Source organism: Pygocentrus nattereri, chromosome 16 (genome assembly GCF_015220715.1).
Source record: "Pygocentrus nattereri isolate fPygNat1 chromosome 16, fPygNat1.pri, whole genome shotgun sequence".
NCBI classification, from domain to species: Eukaryota; Metazoa; Chordata; class Actinopteri; order Characiformes; family Serrasalmidae; genus Pygocentrus; species Pygocentrus nattereri.
This window is the reverse complement of record NC_051226.1, coordinates 17776652-17793198: the sequence shown is the minus strand read 5'-3', so window position 1 is coordinate 17793198 and position 16547 is coordinate 17776652. Positions and strand designations below refer to the sequence as shown.

At 40.5% G+C, this 16547-nt stretch overlaps 1 protein-coding gene across 5 annotated transcripts; it reads left to right on the top strand.

Moving 5' to 3' along the window:
• Positions 1-799: 799 nt before the first annotated feature.
• On the top strand, positions 800-16439 carry nfrkb (nuclear factor related to kappaB binding protein). 5 transcript variants are annotated; one of them, XM_017698574.2, is made up of 26 exons: positions 800-938; positions 1545-1652; positions 1769-1970; positions 2074-2201; positions 2313-2484; positions 3655-3759; positions 3839-3912; positions 4251-4335; positions 4465-4639; positions 4729-4840; positions 5906-6032; positions 6156-6233; positions 6407-6486; positions 6578-6624; positions 6766-6826; positions 6961-7135; positions 8570-8676; positions 8778-8901; positions 10077-10156; positions 10366-10577; positions 10856-11132; positions 11442-11651; positions 12094-12840; positions 13272-13378; positions 14365-14500; positions 15050-16439. In XM_017698574.2, exons 2-26 carry the CDS (start codon positions 1545-1547, stop codon positions 15176-15178), a joined length of 3858 nt encoding a protein of 1285 aa, XP_017554063.1. In that variant the 5' UTR covers positions 800-938; the 3' UTR covers positions 15179-16439. The 5 variants fall into 5 exon arrangements, with proteins under 5 accessions (XP_017554063.1, XP_017554062.1, XP_017554061.1 ...); XM_017698573.2 differs by having other exon boundaries at positions 808-938; positions 1509-1652; positions 6407-6477; positions 6581-6624; XM_017698572.2 differs by having other exon boundaries at positions 808-938; positions 1509-1652; positions 6407-6477.
• The last annotated feature ends 108 nt before the right edge of the window (positions 16440-16547 follow it).

The following is a 16547-nucleotide window of genomic DNA, read 5'->3' as shown; positions in this document are numbered from 1 at the left end:
TGGTAAAGTGGGAGATTTGTACAAGGTCAAAGGGATTTTGAATAAGGAAGGCTATCACTCCATTTTGCAACGCCATGCCATACCCTGTGGACAGTGCTTGATTGGAGCCAATTTTACCCTACAACAGGACAGTGACCCAAAGCACACCTCCAAATTATGCATGAACTATTTAGGGAAGAAGCGGGCAGCTGGTATTCTATCTGTAATAGAGTGGCCAGCCCAGTCACCAGATCTCAACCCATTTGAGCTGTTATGGGAGCAGCTTGAACGTATGGTACGCAAAAAGTGCCAATCAAGCCAATCCAACTTGTGGGAGGGGCTTCTGGAAGCATGGGGAGACATTTCTCCTGATTACCTCAGCAAATTAACAGCTAGAATGCCAAAGGTCTGCAATGCTGTAATTGCTGCAAAGGGAGCATTCTTTGATGAAAGCAAAGTTTGAAGGAGAAAATTATTATTTCAAATGAAAAAAAATTATTTCAAACCTTGTCAATGTCTGGACTATATTTTCTATTCATTTTGCAACTCGTTTGAAAAATAAAAGTATGAGTTTTCATGAACAACACAAAATTGTCTGGGTGACTCCAAACTTTTGATCGGTAGTGTATGTAGGTGAGTTTTCTTTTATTTTTTAGTTAATGCATCCTTCAACTTTCTAAAATTAAAGAAACGTCCTGGACAAGTGATTAGAGTCTATTTTCACTTTTCGTTTTTAGCCGTTGGGCTCCATTTACTCCCATAATTGAGGACTCACTCGCGGGCGCCCTCTGCTGTTTAGCTGTCCTGTTTTTGTTAGACGGGGGAATAGGAAGTGGCCAGGCTCCTCATAAACCGGCTCTGGTGCATCGATGTTATTATTCCTACCTCTCCTTCGTGTGGCTAGCAGTTGTAGCTAGCTAGCTAGCTAGCGTTGTTGTTCATTTTCCTCAGCGCGCCAGGTAAGATGAGTTACTCCTGTATGTGAATCAGATACTAAGTGGACGTAGTACACCTGTGCAGTAGTATATATGTGCGAGTACAGCTTGCAGTAACGTTGCTAGTTAGCTAACTAGCTGGGGAGCCACGCTAAAATGCTAAAACGATTAGATATTAGAAAAAATAAAATGTCTTTGTAGAATGATTTCAGTTTTTTTTCTTTTGGCATAGAGCCATATTGATTATGATCTAAATAGCAAATAAATATGGTTTGTTGTGGTGCTGTTATGGGTGAAACTTTGCTAGCTGGCTAGCTAATTGAATGTCACTGTCTTAAATTCATAAATGTCATAACGTTAAATTCGTTTCATTCCTTTACACGAGCAGAAACACAATACACTTGTTGAAGCCAACTATGGGCTCTTCGGATCTTTGTGGCTGCTTTTTGTAGCTAGATTTGACAGTCGTAGGTAGCTAACCTAGCCTGTTAGTGCATTTGAACAACTGAATGAGTCTCCTTAGGTTGTATGTTCTCATGTTCAGAGTGAAAGGTAAGTTAGATGAAACGGACTGTCTAACAAATATGTGTTCAGTTTTGAGGTTCATAAAATATGGATTCGTTGGCTCAGATGTTAACAGACCCCTTGGACTCAGGAATGGACACTGACGGCTGTGTAATGGAGGAGTGTATGTTGGGGAACTGCAGAGTTCGTATTCCAGAAGATTTTCTAGAGGATGTAAGTAACATCATTCTCTGTACTGTAAGAAGATTGCAGTAATTTTACAATGTGTTCTTGTCGTTAAATATTGTGTGTGTTTGTGTGTCTGTGTTTGTTAATGCATGTGCGAGCAGCCAGAGATTTTCTTCTCTGTGATAAGTGAAAGTACATGGTCTGAGGTTCTGACAGATGCCCAGAGACAACACCTTCGTCAGCTTCTACCTCACTTTCCAGAGAACAACATTTCAGAACAAGACAATGTCATCAGTGACCTCTTCAACAACCAGAACTTCTGCTTTGGCAACCCTCTGCATCTTGCCCAAAAACTTTTCAGAGGTAGCTGAATTACTAGCTTATTACTTCTCAATAAACCTAAAAGATTCCTCCACTCTCAGTGTATCCTATGAGGAGGTAACATGTTTTGAAAATCTATCCTCAGATGGCTACTTTAACCCAGAGGTGGTTAAGTATAGGCAACTTTGTGCAAAGTCCCAGAGAAAAAGACACATCTACTCCCTCCAGCAGTACTACCACAAATTGCTCAAGCAAATTCTTGTCTCCAGAAAGGTATACTAAATCTATGAAAATATAGGTGCTTAAATAGCAAATAATATTTATTTCTTGGGCAAGCTCCATATTCATTCATTCTGTAATGTCATTTTTTTAAATTCTATATAGGAGTTGCTGGATCTGGCTGTTCGCAGTGGTCCTGAACTGTCTGTGAAACGGCGCTACACTGTCCCCTCCCACAAGGAGGTGCAAGAGCAGCGTGTCAGGCACAGAGTGGGTCGAATACTGCGGGAAGTGAAAACCGAGTGTGGGGATAGCAATGTGTCCTCTGATGACGATGGTGTGTTGATTAAAATATGTCTAAATTCTAGCAGTTGCCTGATGAAATGGGTAGATTTTGTACTCTTTATAGAGACTGTTAAGTTGGCAATTACTGGCTGATCCTCTTTTTTCTAAAGCAACCCAGGCTGTACTGGGCAACTTGGTAACACCCTTATGGTTACAATTACAAAAACATATAAGAATGAATTAGCATTCAAAACCTGACCTTAACCATAAAGATGACCTAGAAAAGCTCTGTATGAAAAGAACTGATGAAAACCAAGAGCAAATTCAGAGAAATCATTAAAAGTGCTGAGAGCAACGGGCCTCATTCACCACTATCAATATCTAAGAAATTTTTTTTTTTAAATTTTTTCTTGAGAAAGGTTCTAAGAAATATCTAAATCAGACTCATGATGTGTTCTTAAACTGAAGAGTTGTTTGTACTTTTGTGCTTTTGAGTATGCATAATTTTGTTATTATCTAAGAGCAAATCTCAAATAAGAAAACATTGGTGAATATCAGAATCTTCCTGAAAACTATGTAAATGTTTTTTTTTTTTTTAACGAAGAAATCTCTTAACATTTGGTGAATAAGGCCTAATGTACTGTATTTATATATTTAAACAGCGTTTAAACCTTTGGGAGTTTCTGCTGTTTGAGTTTATTACATTTTATGAGAGAACAGTGAGAGCTGACAGTCATATTTGATGATTAATTTTTAGCGACTGTGAATCACAAAGTACAGTTTGCCTAAAACTAGTGTATTCTGTTTATATTTTGATATAAGCTTTAAAATGAATACCTAAGGGGTGCATCTAAAAGAAAGCCATCTTGTTCAAACTACTCAGACACTCTACTGCCCCACATGAAGAAGTGCTCAGCTAACATCACCTCATGCAGTGTGAGCAGATGATATTTCTGGCTTAATTTGTTAAGTTTGGGATTCATTCTTTTTTTCTCCTCTGATATCCAATCAAGCCTTTTCTGCTTATATTGGCCTGACAATATGCCATCTATTTACAAAATGATATTACTGGATATGTATCAGAATTTATAGCACCATGAAATCAGCATTGATATTGATGACAATTTTTTCATGTCAGTCAGTCAGTCAGTCTACGATATATACAAAATTGTTTAAAAAATGTGTTTAATCTTTAATAGAAGGTATTTGTTTGTGCTTGCAGACACAACATCTTGGTTGCCAGTGCCTCCGCCCCCCTCTTCCCCAACGCCAACAGTCTCTCTAAGGGTTCTGCCGAGCCTCTCTACCCAGGACATGAAAACCAGAGGTTAGTTTAGTAACTGTCATTCAGTAAAACCTCTGTTTATTTTGCTCTGAGAGAATGAGAACAATGTTTCTTGACGCAGATAAGACAGAGCTGGGAGAGAAAGACTTGAGAGCCATGCTGAGAAGACACAGGGAGAAGAGGAAACAACATCCAGTAGGTTTATGCAAATGACCTCATTATTTTGATGCCATCACTAAAATGTTTCACTTAAATGTACAGAATTGCTAGTTTATGGTAAAACTCCTTTATGTAGATGTAAATGATTATAATCAAATCAGATAAGAGGGACAGTAAAGGTGAGAGGTGTAATACACTGGGTGAAAAATGAATTTTACATCTCAAGATTTAATGCCTGATTAGATGTGCGTAGCTGCTTCATGGTTTACTGTCACTTTTAGAAAAATGTCCCTGGTTTAGAATGCCTTTATTTCACTCACTGTATTGTAATGATACAAAGTTTGTATACACAGCTATGATATCATCTCCTTTAGGATCATCCTGACTTGATGACGTCTGACCTCCAACTTGGTGATATTATGTTGCGTGTAAATATAGGCAGAAAAGGATCAGTTATGGGTGAGAGAGACCTCAGTTGTTGATTAATCCTTAATATTTCCTGCTCATTTTGGTTTGTCAATTTTAAATACAATTCATGCACTTCTGCAATTGTAACTGAGTGCCTCTTATTTTTTTTGTGACACTTAGCTTTATCTGACCTGGCTTTGCCTAAGAAGAAGATGAGAGAAGAGAAGAGGAAGCGGAAAATGAGGCCTATTAAATCAGAATCTGAGGATGGCTGTGATGGTCAGACCCCTACAGCCTCCATGGCTACCAACCTATCTGACAATGCAGCTGCCAGCCTACAGAGTGTTAAGGAAGAGTGAGTCTGCCAACTAATACATTCACTTAGCTTTGAACTCTCTCTGATAGGATTGAGTTATTTTTTTCTTCTTCTTCTGTTCTCTACAGACCCATGGAAGAGGTCCAGAACAGTCCTGACATAGTGGAGGAAATCGCTATTAGCTTCTTTAATCTGTTGGAAAACATCTTTAGACAGGAGTGCCTGGCATCGTCTTCCCTGGTACACTTGCCTGTGTAACAAGAAACCATACTGTCTGTGATGCACTGAAATCAATACTAAAATTAATTTAAAGTTTGCAGGTGCACAATCGCCTAAGTTTGTAGTTAGTCTCAGGCTTACTTTCCACATTGAAAGTTCCGTGTAGATAGTTGCACACTGTAAGTTTCATCACAATTTCTGTGCAGCTTGACACTTACATGAAGCAACTGAAAAACAAATCAAAGTGGCATGCAACACACTTCATTACTCCACAATATAGCCAAATTAACAGCTTTTTTTGGTACTGCATATCATTTCTCACTGTACAAAGTAAGCCATTTAGTGTTATTTATGTGTTTGCAGCATTTTTATAACTTTCATATAGCCTGAATTTCTCTGGCTGTCACTGCCCTTTTTCTCTATAGTTCTATATTCTTTATTCTTTTTTCCCTTTATTTACGGTTTATTATAGTTTTAGTATGTTGTCACTGTTCTGTAATTTATTGTCATTTGGATCCCAACATCCCTGTGCAAAAATAGGAGAGTCAAATTAGGAGCAAACAAATAATATAATTACGTAGAACACGATAACAGGAGAGTAAACGGTGGGTCTCATTTTCAGTTGTTCCCTTAAAATAAATCCTTGACATGATGTCGTTCCATGTTTTCACATGATATGTTATTGGTGTTTTTATCAGTTGTTTCATAACTTATTCCATGAGCTTGAAACGAGTAAGTTTCAAATGAATTGCAGGATGTTTTACGTAATGCAACTCAAGTGTATTGTTTTCATGTAGATTTCAAGCAAATTAAGTTGTATGGCTGTTTCAACATCTAAAGCCAGCCTTAGAAACTGGACTGTTGAGAGTATCATTGCAGTGATCTTAGCATTTACATTTCTAAATGATAAAATCATGATAATTGAACCACACTGTCATCTTGATCTCATTTTGGGTACACTAATCATCAAACTGTTGGGTTGCATGTAAACATGGTTATGGCCATCTGATAGAATGTGTGTTTTGTTGGGCCTGTGAGTCCCATGAAGTAAAATAACTGTGATCATGTATTTTCTTGGCTTCCTAGATAGAGGAGAAAGTGCAGCAGTGGCAAAATTCTCCTGCTAGTGCCCTCAATCCCTGGTTCTCTTTGGCCTCCTGTTGGTCAGAGCTGGTAGTGCCTGCTTTGCAGTTCTTAGCTGGAGAAAATAAATGTGAGTTACTACTGTTTCTTTCTCCAAGCTGATTTTATTCTTTCCATTAACTGAATCTCTGCTGAAGAATGTGTTATTTATCATAGGTGAACATATTGTTTATTCTCTCTGTGGTTTATGTAGCTGGCTCCATGGCTCAGCCGAGTGGCTTCACTCCGTATGTTGAATTCAGAGAACACACCCAGCAGTGGAAATGGATTGGTAAGATGAACTGACTCTATATTCCTCATGTCTGTGTTGTGCAACAGTATTAAAATAAACAAACAAAAATGTTATCATATACATTAGCCCCGGAGCCAACTTTTCTGTTTTCTGTGAAAGCACTGAAGTGATTAAATGGCTCCTTGCCCCCCTATTTATCCATTTCCTTTCAGGTCCCTGTCCGGATGCAGAGAAGGATCTCAGTGCACTTTGCCTTCTTTGGCTGGAGTCGAAGGACCATGTGGTAGTCAAAGTACCTTAGTGTAATCATTGGCTTCCACCTTATCATCACAACACTGGAATCCCCTACTCTGTATAAACTTGTTTTTTTCCCTCTTTCACAGCAGGAAGGAGAAGAAGCAGCTGAGTTGACTCCTCCAGCTCCTAGAGTGTGAGTTTCACCCTGAGCCAACAATGACACCCACTATTATTTGTCTTAGATATAGCACATCAAGATAACTACATATTCTGTCAAACAGGATCCCTTTCGTTCCTTGCTGTTTGTACACTTTGTGCTCTTTTCATGTGGCAGGTGGACTGATTATGTGGTGAGGCCCAGCACAGAAGAGGAGCGGCATGTCTTCCAAGAGCAGGTAAGTGCTTTGGACTCACCTGAGTGATTGATCCCCTGTGCATTTAAGGTGGGATTCTGCAAACACTACTGTTACCTGGAGTACATGTGGAACATGACTTAATTGTAGCATTAACCTATGTTTCTGACTCTTAGGAGCAGCAGCGCTATGACCAGCCTCACAAAGCCTTCACCTTCCGCATGCATGGCTTTGAGTCTGTGGTGGGGCCTGTCAAAGGAGTGTTTGATAAGGAGACATCCCTCAACAAAGCCCGCGAGCACTCGCTCCTGCGGTCTGACCGACCAGCTTATGTCACTATTCTCTCCCTGGGTAACATTTTAAAAAAACTCTCAGTTGCACAAATGCCTTTTAAAAATCTTAGATACAAACGAAAATATCGTTGCCTAGGGATGCCCTGAATTTCGACGGCTGAAACATTTCACATGAAAATGGCCAGATGTGGCACTTTTGCTTTTTGGCTGACTAAAGGCTGACCGTTTTGGCCAGAAAAATGACAAAAGATTGTTAGTCTGTCAAAGTGTCAAATTCTAAGACTCAAATCATTTAAGATTAAGTGACCCTTATTAGTCCCACAACAGGGAAATTCACCTCCACATTTAACCCATACATGAAGTGAAACACCACATACACTCTAGTGAGCACACACTGAGCACACTTGCCCGGAGCGGTGGGCAGCCCAATCCGCAGCGCCCGGGGAGCAGTTGGGGGGTTAGGTGTCTTGCTCAAGGACACCTCGGTCATGGGCTCTCGGCTCTGGGGATCGAACCGGCGACCTTCCGGTCACGAGGCTAGTTCCCTAACCTCCAGCTCATGACTGCCCCCATTGCTTGATAGACAGTATATAGCAAAATAATAGAAGTAGAAAGGAAAGTCCCTGCGAAAGGACAGTGCCTTCTGTAGCCACTGCTTATGAAATGACAAGAATGTTCACAAACAAAAGTGCAAAGTGTAAAAACGTTAACTGCCTAATTAATAGATTTGTGTTTTTGTAATTCATAGGCTTATTCTATATTTTACATACTTGAATATTTGTAGTAGTTTTTTATGTGAACGTATGTAAAAAAAATTTTTGTTTCTTAGTCAGATGTGTCTTGATTTACAGTTTTGACCAGGAATTTTAATTTCAGTGCTTAACTATTGCTATCATCACATTTTTTTCACTTATTTCACTTATTTTTTAACACCTCAGAACAGTCTTCCTTTGTCATGTGAATTTCCTGACAAATGATTCAATAGAAAAAGTCCAGTATAACAATATAAACTTTAAAAGAGTAAAACATTTATTCCTTCTCCTTTAAAGTTAGTATTTTGGAGATGTAAGGTATAGTTACAGCTGTGACTATGTTGCTGGGTGTGCTGCATTATTGTGGTTTTGTTATGTTATTGTGCATTTAGATAGTTCTTGTAAACTGGTAGTTGAAAATTTGTCATCACCACATTACAACTACCAATTGTTTGTGCTCAAGTAGTAACTGGCTACTGGTAAGCAAAATATAAGTCTACTGAGGTGGACTAGTGCCAACCTGGTCTATTGTGTTGATGTGGTGTCCGAGCATAAGCATACCGGCTTGAGTTTTGTCAGAACGCATTTGTTAGAATGTATGTATTGTGTCTGATTGCTGATCCAGGATCGGTTTCACCTGTATAATCATTGCTATGACATTTAATAATTGAAGTGCAAGTACTATTCATAAGTCAGCATGTTTACTTCTGGTGTTGAATGTGGCCATTTTGTGTTTCTAGTACGGGATGCAGCTGCAAGGCTGCCTAATGGAGAGGGAACCCGGGCTGAAATCTGCGAGCTGCTGAAGGATTCCCAGTTCCTGGCCCCTGATGTCACCAGTGCACAGGTCCCTAACCCAATACACACCGATTCTCTCTACGTCTCTCTTTTTCCTACTTCTTTTGGTTTGTTCTTGCTTAAAAACTCATGCCTATGTGCTTCACACAGGTGAACACAGTTGTGAGCGGGGCTCTGGACCGCCTCCACTATGAGAAAGACCCATGCGTGAAGTATGACATTGGCCGCAAGCTGTGGATTTACCTACACAGAGACCGGAGTCAAGAAGAGTTTGGTAATTCCTCCAACAGCAGAGCATTTGTGGGATTCATAGGCATCCAGACTGCACACATGGTTCATAGCCTGTGCCCCTTTGGTAGCTGACATTTGCCTGTATTGCCATGGCCTCTGTCTGAGCTTCTGATGCAGATGTGCAGAACGGGTTTAGCTGGGAAGAGCCAAGTGTCAGGTTACCTCATTTTGCAGAGTGACAATCTGACTAAATTAACAGATGCTGTGTTGAATGGCTCCACTTACAGGCCATGAATGATGGGCTAATGTTGATTGTGAATTTCTCTTGGGTGAGCTCATTAGTGAGGGAGGGAGTGTGGGAGAGACTTGACTGATAGCTGAATTTGACGCACTTTGTAACACCAGGCTAAAGATTTGTGGTTTGTGGCACAGTGCTGGTTAAAGAATGCATGCCCAGGAAGTTGGAAAATGCAAGAAGATTTACTGTTTCATTATTCTGTCCTTTAATGTGTACACTGGTGTGTGTGAGGAAAGAGGGCTAGGGCAGGATGGGTTGGCAAAGAGGGGGTCATGAAATATTTTTGAACATAAAAAATTGTTGTACTGAAGCCAAGCTGGCTAAGGTAAAATCAGTGCATAAATCTAACCTTTCAAAATGATCGTTCTAAAGTAATAATCAACACATCCAAATATATCCACTAATAATTATATATCCTCTATCATAGACACGTGTGACGTGGGCCATGCAGCTACTGGTTTAGTAAATCTAGGTCCTAGTGTCCCTTTTACTGTTTCCTTTGACTTTTTCCCCCTTTTGAATATTGTGTGTAATCTCCTCAGGAATATCTGCTGAAGAATTTTAATTAGTTAATAAGGCAGTTAATGGAAATTACATTTACATTTTACATTTACAGCATTTAGCAGACGCTCTTATCCAGAGCGACTTACAAGAAGTGCTTTGTCTATCTAGAGAAAATATCTTTGCTAGTTACCAACCAAAGTTTAGGGAAAAGAACAGTCTGGAGCTCAGGTACTGCTAGAAACAAAGTCACTGTAGATACCCAATTATTAAATAAATAAACGATTACATAAACCCAAAATTAAATAAATGAAGGATGGTCATTTACATAATTCTGTGTGTTTGTATATATCATAATTTTTGCTCCTGACATGTATTTCATAGTTAGATGTATTGATAAGTTCCTTTTCTCTGTGCAGAGAGGATCCACCAGGCTCAGGCAGCTGCTGCCAAGGCACGGAAAGCCCTACAGCAAAAGCCCAAACCCACCCCCAAACCTGTGAGTACTCTGGCATGATAATCCTTTACACACATTTCAATCATTTTTCTATAGTATTGCTACACTATGTTTGTAGACTTAAGAGCACTTTAGAACTGATATTACCAGTTTATGTTCTGAAATCATTCCTTTATTCCCTTTGTACATTAATTTGAAATTGAAAGCATCTGTGGATTGAAGATTTGCTTATCTGTGTATGTGTCTTGTAGAAGTCTGACAACAAGGAAACAAGTGGTAAGAGTGGTGCTACAGAGGGCCAGTGTTCTGTGCCTGAGGGCCCTTCTACACCTGTCGCCAGCTTACCCCAGCCCCCCAGTACCCCAACACCAAGCACCCCGGGAACACCAAAATCCCCACTACCCCCCACTGTGGCAACACCAACAAAAGCAGGTGTACCAGATCCTGTCAAGACCAGCCCCAGGTAAGACACAGAATTGAGAGATTCTATGTTCAGTCTGCTGATCTGCATGGTTTAATTCTGACTCAGCTCCTCAGCTGTTGCCCAAGGCCTGCATAAGTTTAATTCAGAGAGTTAGAAGAGGAAAGTTAGAAAAGAGTCGATGTAGAATTGCTTTGTGATAAAACCTGTGGTTTACATCCCTAGTCTGTAGATCCTGGAACGGAGTTTGACATCTTATGATATCAAATTGAATATTCTCACTGTGAGAATTTGCCTGTGCTGTCTCCTGTTTTCTGCAGTGTTCTGCTGGTGTCTCCTCCCTCCATGCCTCAGCTGGGCACTCTGCTCTCTGCCAGTCAGGTTGCCCCTCAGGCTTCTCAGCAGGCCTCAGTGCAGCCTGCAGCTCGAGTAGTGGCTCACTCTGCTACAGCAGGCTCGCTGCCTCAGGTCCGTGTGGTCACTGCTCAGCCTGGCCTTCCTGCTGCCTCTACAGGCCAGGCAGCCACACTGGTGCATCAGACACCCCATCATATCAGAGTGCCTGTCACTGTAGCCCACAGCAAAGGCATTGCACAGGTGAGCCCAATACTTAATTACTATGGTCTCTGTTAAGCAGAAGAGCTTAGTCCAGCACAGCTTGGCTTTTTTTTACCCTAAACACATCTGTTTCAGCTCATTTTAACTGTCAGGAGTTTAGCTAGCTCTCTAAAGACAGATTAGAAAATTGTGTTTGGTGTGTGTATATATATATATATATATATATATATATATATATATATATATATATATATATATATATATATAATGTATATGTGTATATGTATATATGTATGTGTGTGTGTGTGTGTGTGTGTGGTGTGTGGTGATGTATGTCATTGTGTGAAGGCTGTGGTGACCCTGCCTTTGAGGAGCCAGTCTGCAGGAAGTCCTATCCAGGTGCAAGCTTCACGAGCTCAGACAACCCTGTCTGTCCCAGGCTTGGCCTCTGCTGTGGCAGTTACTAAAACTCAGACCAGCTCTCCCGGAAGCCCTGCTCAAAACACTGCATCACCTACGGTGCTACAGGGGGTCACTAGCCAGAACATCATTAAACAGGTACAAATGATGAACCACCTTCTGTAGTGTAAGCCATTTCTCAAACTCATAGGAGTGCTCATAGGAAATAAAGCCACATTTTTTTTCTTAAATTAATTTATGTATTGGATGCTTTTTTTGGATTACCTAACTGAGGACATGGCATGAACATGATACAAAACTATGCAGTACATCATGTGTACTTGCTAAATGAATTGTAGCCTTTTAAGTCCAATGAACCTGTTGGTGGTTAGAGTTGTTTCTTATATTATTTACTTCATTACTTCTGTATTTCATAAGATACATCTCTCTTGTATGCATCATATGAAAGATCCAACTTTTTTTTTTTTTCCTCCATTGAAGTAGATCATTTAGGTTTAGGGCTAGAAAAAAAAATCTGAAAAGTACCCTAGAGCAGAAGAGGCTAAACAAATCTCCTTTCATCCTTGTGTGAAACATCTAGGTTGCCATTACTGGCCAGCTAGGTGTGAAAGCCCAAAATGCAACAGGTATTCCCTTGACTGCCACTAACCTGCGTATTCAGGGCAAAGATGTTCTGCGCTTGCCTCCCTCCTCCATCACCACTGATGCTAAAGGCCAGACAGTTCTTCGCATCACTCCAGAAATGATGGCCACACTCAAACTCACCCCAGATATGCTAGGCAGTGCTACCAGCACTACAGCCAAGGGCATCTCGGCCACTCTACATGTAACCCCCCCGCAGGCCTCTCCTCCTGCCACTTCAAATCCCACCCCACCAGCTGCTGCTGAGGGACTGGCAGTTAAAGGCTCTTCCTCTCTGGGGCCTCTGGTGAAGGTGCACCCCGAGCTGAAGGCCACATGTGACACAGCTATTCGCCTCATGCCTGCACTGGCCGTGACTGTAGCCGATCCCAAAACCCGCACCTTTTCCACCGTCACCTCTTCAGACTCTAAAGCTGGAGGCACTACCATTCGCATTGTGCCCAATCTGGGAGTGATCCCGCAGAAACAGGGCCAGACTGTAACAGTTAACACCACTTCCACGAGCACCAAGCCTGTCACAGCTTCCTCAGGAGCAGCCACAGTCACCATAGCCACAAGTGGGGTGGCAGGAGCTAAAGGTGTGACACTGGGCCCTGCTGCTGCAGGCTCTCCTCTCTCTCTGGGCACAGCAGCAGCCACAGTCAGGCAGGTGCCTGTCAGTGCTACCGTAGTGGCCACACAACAGGTGAACAACTTTATTCATTTACATCAGTGGTGTGCATGTGGCCATTTTGATGCCTGTGCAAAAATTTTGCTGATGACAACTGAGCAGTCATCTTCATGTGTGGTGTTCTTGAGAGCCATGAGGCTGAAGATTTAGCATTAGCTAGAAAGAAGTAGCGTAATTAATTGTAGTAGCCTAGATGATGATGCTAAGTAAAACAACATGGCATTAGGCTAGTCACAATGGTGAACCTTTATTTTGCAGCACTTTTTGATACATAGGTTATAGGCCATTAAAAACATTAGCAATTAATTATAAAAGCTCTTTGCCCAGCAAACACAAGAATGAGGCTGAGCCAATTGTAAAAGCATCATGCAGACCACCAATTTAGATGATTGATGCAAGTAAAAGCATATTACTACCTACTGTGTCTTTTTTTTTTTTCTTCCCAGGGGAAGCTGCCTGCTAGGATCACAGTGCCTCTTTCTGTCCTTAGCCAGCCTCTGAAGAGCAAGAGTGTGGTCACTTCACCCATACTGAAAGGCAGCATCAGTACTAAGTGAGCTTCTATTTAGAATTTATGTTCGTTTCTGACATAGCCAGTCCTCACGGGCCAAAGCACTGCCAACTTAGGCACACTGTTTCATTTGAAAATCACAATTGAAAAAAGTCACATTAGGTCAGGAGGAAAAAAAACATTAAAATATGCGTGCATGTTTTGCTGAAAGTCACCAGTAAATCCTGAAATAGTAGTTTAAAAATCAGATGCATTTGATTTGATTTTGTGGGAGTTATTCTACCCATATCGTGTCTGTATTTATTAACATTTACACACACAGGCTCTAAAAGAAGATCTAGCTTGAAGTTCATGCCTGAAATGCAAAATCGGTCAAAAGTTTTCAAAACATTTCTTTGAATACTCATTCAAGCAAAGTGTGATCATCAACATTATCCGCTTAGGAAAGGGATCCAAACCATAACAGACATTGGTTGATAGTGGTTGGTTAATGTAGTGGTTAACACCTCTACACCTCTAACCGCCTTCTACACTGTAGACTTGGGTTCAATCTCCACCTAGGCAAACACCCTACACTATACCAATAAGAGTCCTTGGGCAAGACTCCTAACACTGCCTTGGCCTACCTGTGTAAAATGATCAAATTGTAAGTCGCTCTGGATAAGAGCGTCAGCCAAATGCCAGAAATGTAAAAGTAACATTCAAAACGTTCTTCTGGACATGTGTGCAATTACACATTTTCACCAGAGAGGACTCCAGAACCCCAAAACGTGCAAGGTGTAACTAGTTAATGTAAGCTGTTCACTGAACTATATCCTCCCTCCAGAACACATCAGGTCCACCCATAATGACCAGACTTTTGCTCCACCCCAGCATAGAGAATAGTGAGTCTGATGTCACTCTGACTTACAGGCAACAGACCTTTCACCCTGAAGAATTAGTTTTGGCCTTCCTGCTGCAGACTACTGCAGTTATAATGTGTCTAGCTTGTCTGGTTGATGTGACTCGTGTCTCTGTTCTGTACGCAGTATCAGTAATCTCGGCAGGAACATTATCCTGACAACAATGCCAGCAGGCACCAGGCTCATCGCAGGGAACAAGCCTGTCAGCTTCGTCACAGCTCAGCAGCTGCAGCAACTGCAACAGCAGGGCCAGGCCACGCAGGTCAGCACCTCGGCAGTTAATCCACAGTTTCTACATCCACTGACATTATCTGGAACATTTTGTCATTACCAGTGTGCAGTGATGTACATCTCTGACCTTACAACAGTTTTATTAAAAGAGACTGAGTGGTGCATCATTATTTTTAAGGTATGATTCAAAAGTATTATTAAAAATGAACTACCTCCATTCATATGTTTGTGCACTACATATGCAGTAGTGGAACTCTGACAACAACATAATACAGAAATCTTTTTTTTTTTATTTATTTACTTTTGAAAATAGCCATAGAGTTCTACTTTGGACATAGTCAATCAACCTACGTACGTATTTACTTAAGTATTTAGTCTAGTTGGCCTGTTGCAGCCTGACATCTCATGTTGTGACACTCAGGAGCATAGTAAGTGTTGTAAAATGCATTTGGTGTTCTACTTAGGGACAAGGTAACAGTCATAATTTTTTAGGAATACACAGACATAAAGGTGACTTCAGCATTCAAATTGAAAATGCAATAAAACAAGAAAATAAAACAAATTCTACACCCCCATACAGGTACGCATCCAGACCGTCCCAGCCCAACAGCTGCAGCAGCGTTCAGCAGCCAGCTCTCCTAAATCAACAGTGTCTACTGTGGTGGTGTCCACCACGCCCTCCCCCAAGACGGCGCCTGACCCACAGTGACGCTGAAGACCCTTGTGAAGTCTACACAGCCACTGGGGTATGAGCTGTATACAGATCAAGGAAAAACACTGACAACTGTTGAATCACAGTAACAGTACCTCATCGTGCTGTAAGAAGCCAGTGCTTGCCAGAGCTCTGTGAAACTCTCCACATGTGAAATGTTTGGTGTATAGTATTGGTTTCCAACTGACAAGGGCAACTTTATCAAACCTTTCAAGGCCTTGCTACACAGTAGAACTTAGACTAAAACCTTGTAAGGACTCAATGTTGTGTAAAAATGTTGGAAAACACCAAAAATGTACTTAAATGGGAATTTCACAGATTTTCAAAATTTCTACATAATTATATAAAGATGTAAACAAAGTCATTATGGGTGATTTGATGTGAAATTCTCTGTTGTAGAAAGAGTTAGAATCAGAACAGTGCAGGTTGAACAGTGGTTAGACTTTAATGCCTCTAAAAGCTCCCTCACAAAATTCATGCATGTAAGGGCTATAAATGTGTTGCCTGAAGACATTGTTTTACAAACTTTTTAAGGTTTGGCATAAAACCTAGTTTTTAAGCTCATGCATAGCAGAGGGTTACCAGGTATTATAAGGAAAAATAGTATCCCAACAAAACTTATTTATAGATCTACCACTTTTTTTAACCATCATCCATATTACATATGAAAACTTAACACATGTATGTTCACTGGTCATTTTGGATAATAAGTAAAATGTATTTGTGTTTCTCCAACACTGCACATCCAGGTTTGTAGGTCTCTCTACAAAGAACAATTTCATATTCAGCCACACTGTATGACTGTTAACATCTCAAAGACTTATTATGTAGAAAATTGCTGGAGCATGACTTTCCATAGTTAAGAGTGATATTAGAGGTCTCCATCTTGTCTGTTGTGCTGTATGCAGAGATGGTTAAAGCAGTTTGTGTTCTTTACATGTTTTTTTTCCCTCAGAAAGAGAAAAGCCTGTGTTCTGTGTAGTGTTTGACTGTATTTCTCACCTTAAATAAATAACTGCTGCGATACCCTTGGGACTATGTTAATAAAACATACAACAGATATCAAACGGAAAAAAATAGAAAGTGTAAGTGTGGAAAGTGTATACTAACAGTTGTCATAATGTTTGTATATTAAGCAGTGAGAAATCTGCAGACATTTTTAAATATCTGATTTACTTTATATTGAGCTATACTCGAATATGAAATTCTCTATTCTACTTAAATGATGATTAATAATAAAATTCTATTACACAGATCATGCAGATTAAGGCTGTGTATTTTATATAGGCTGTTTCCATCTATATTGTATGTTAAACTGACAAGGAAACAAAAGTTAAGTACACTTAGTACATCCCACAGATGCATC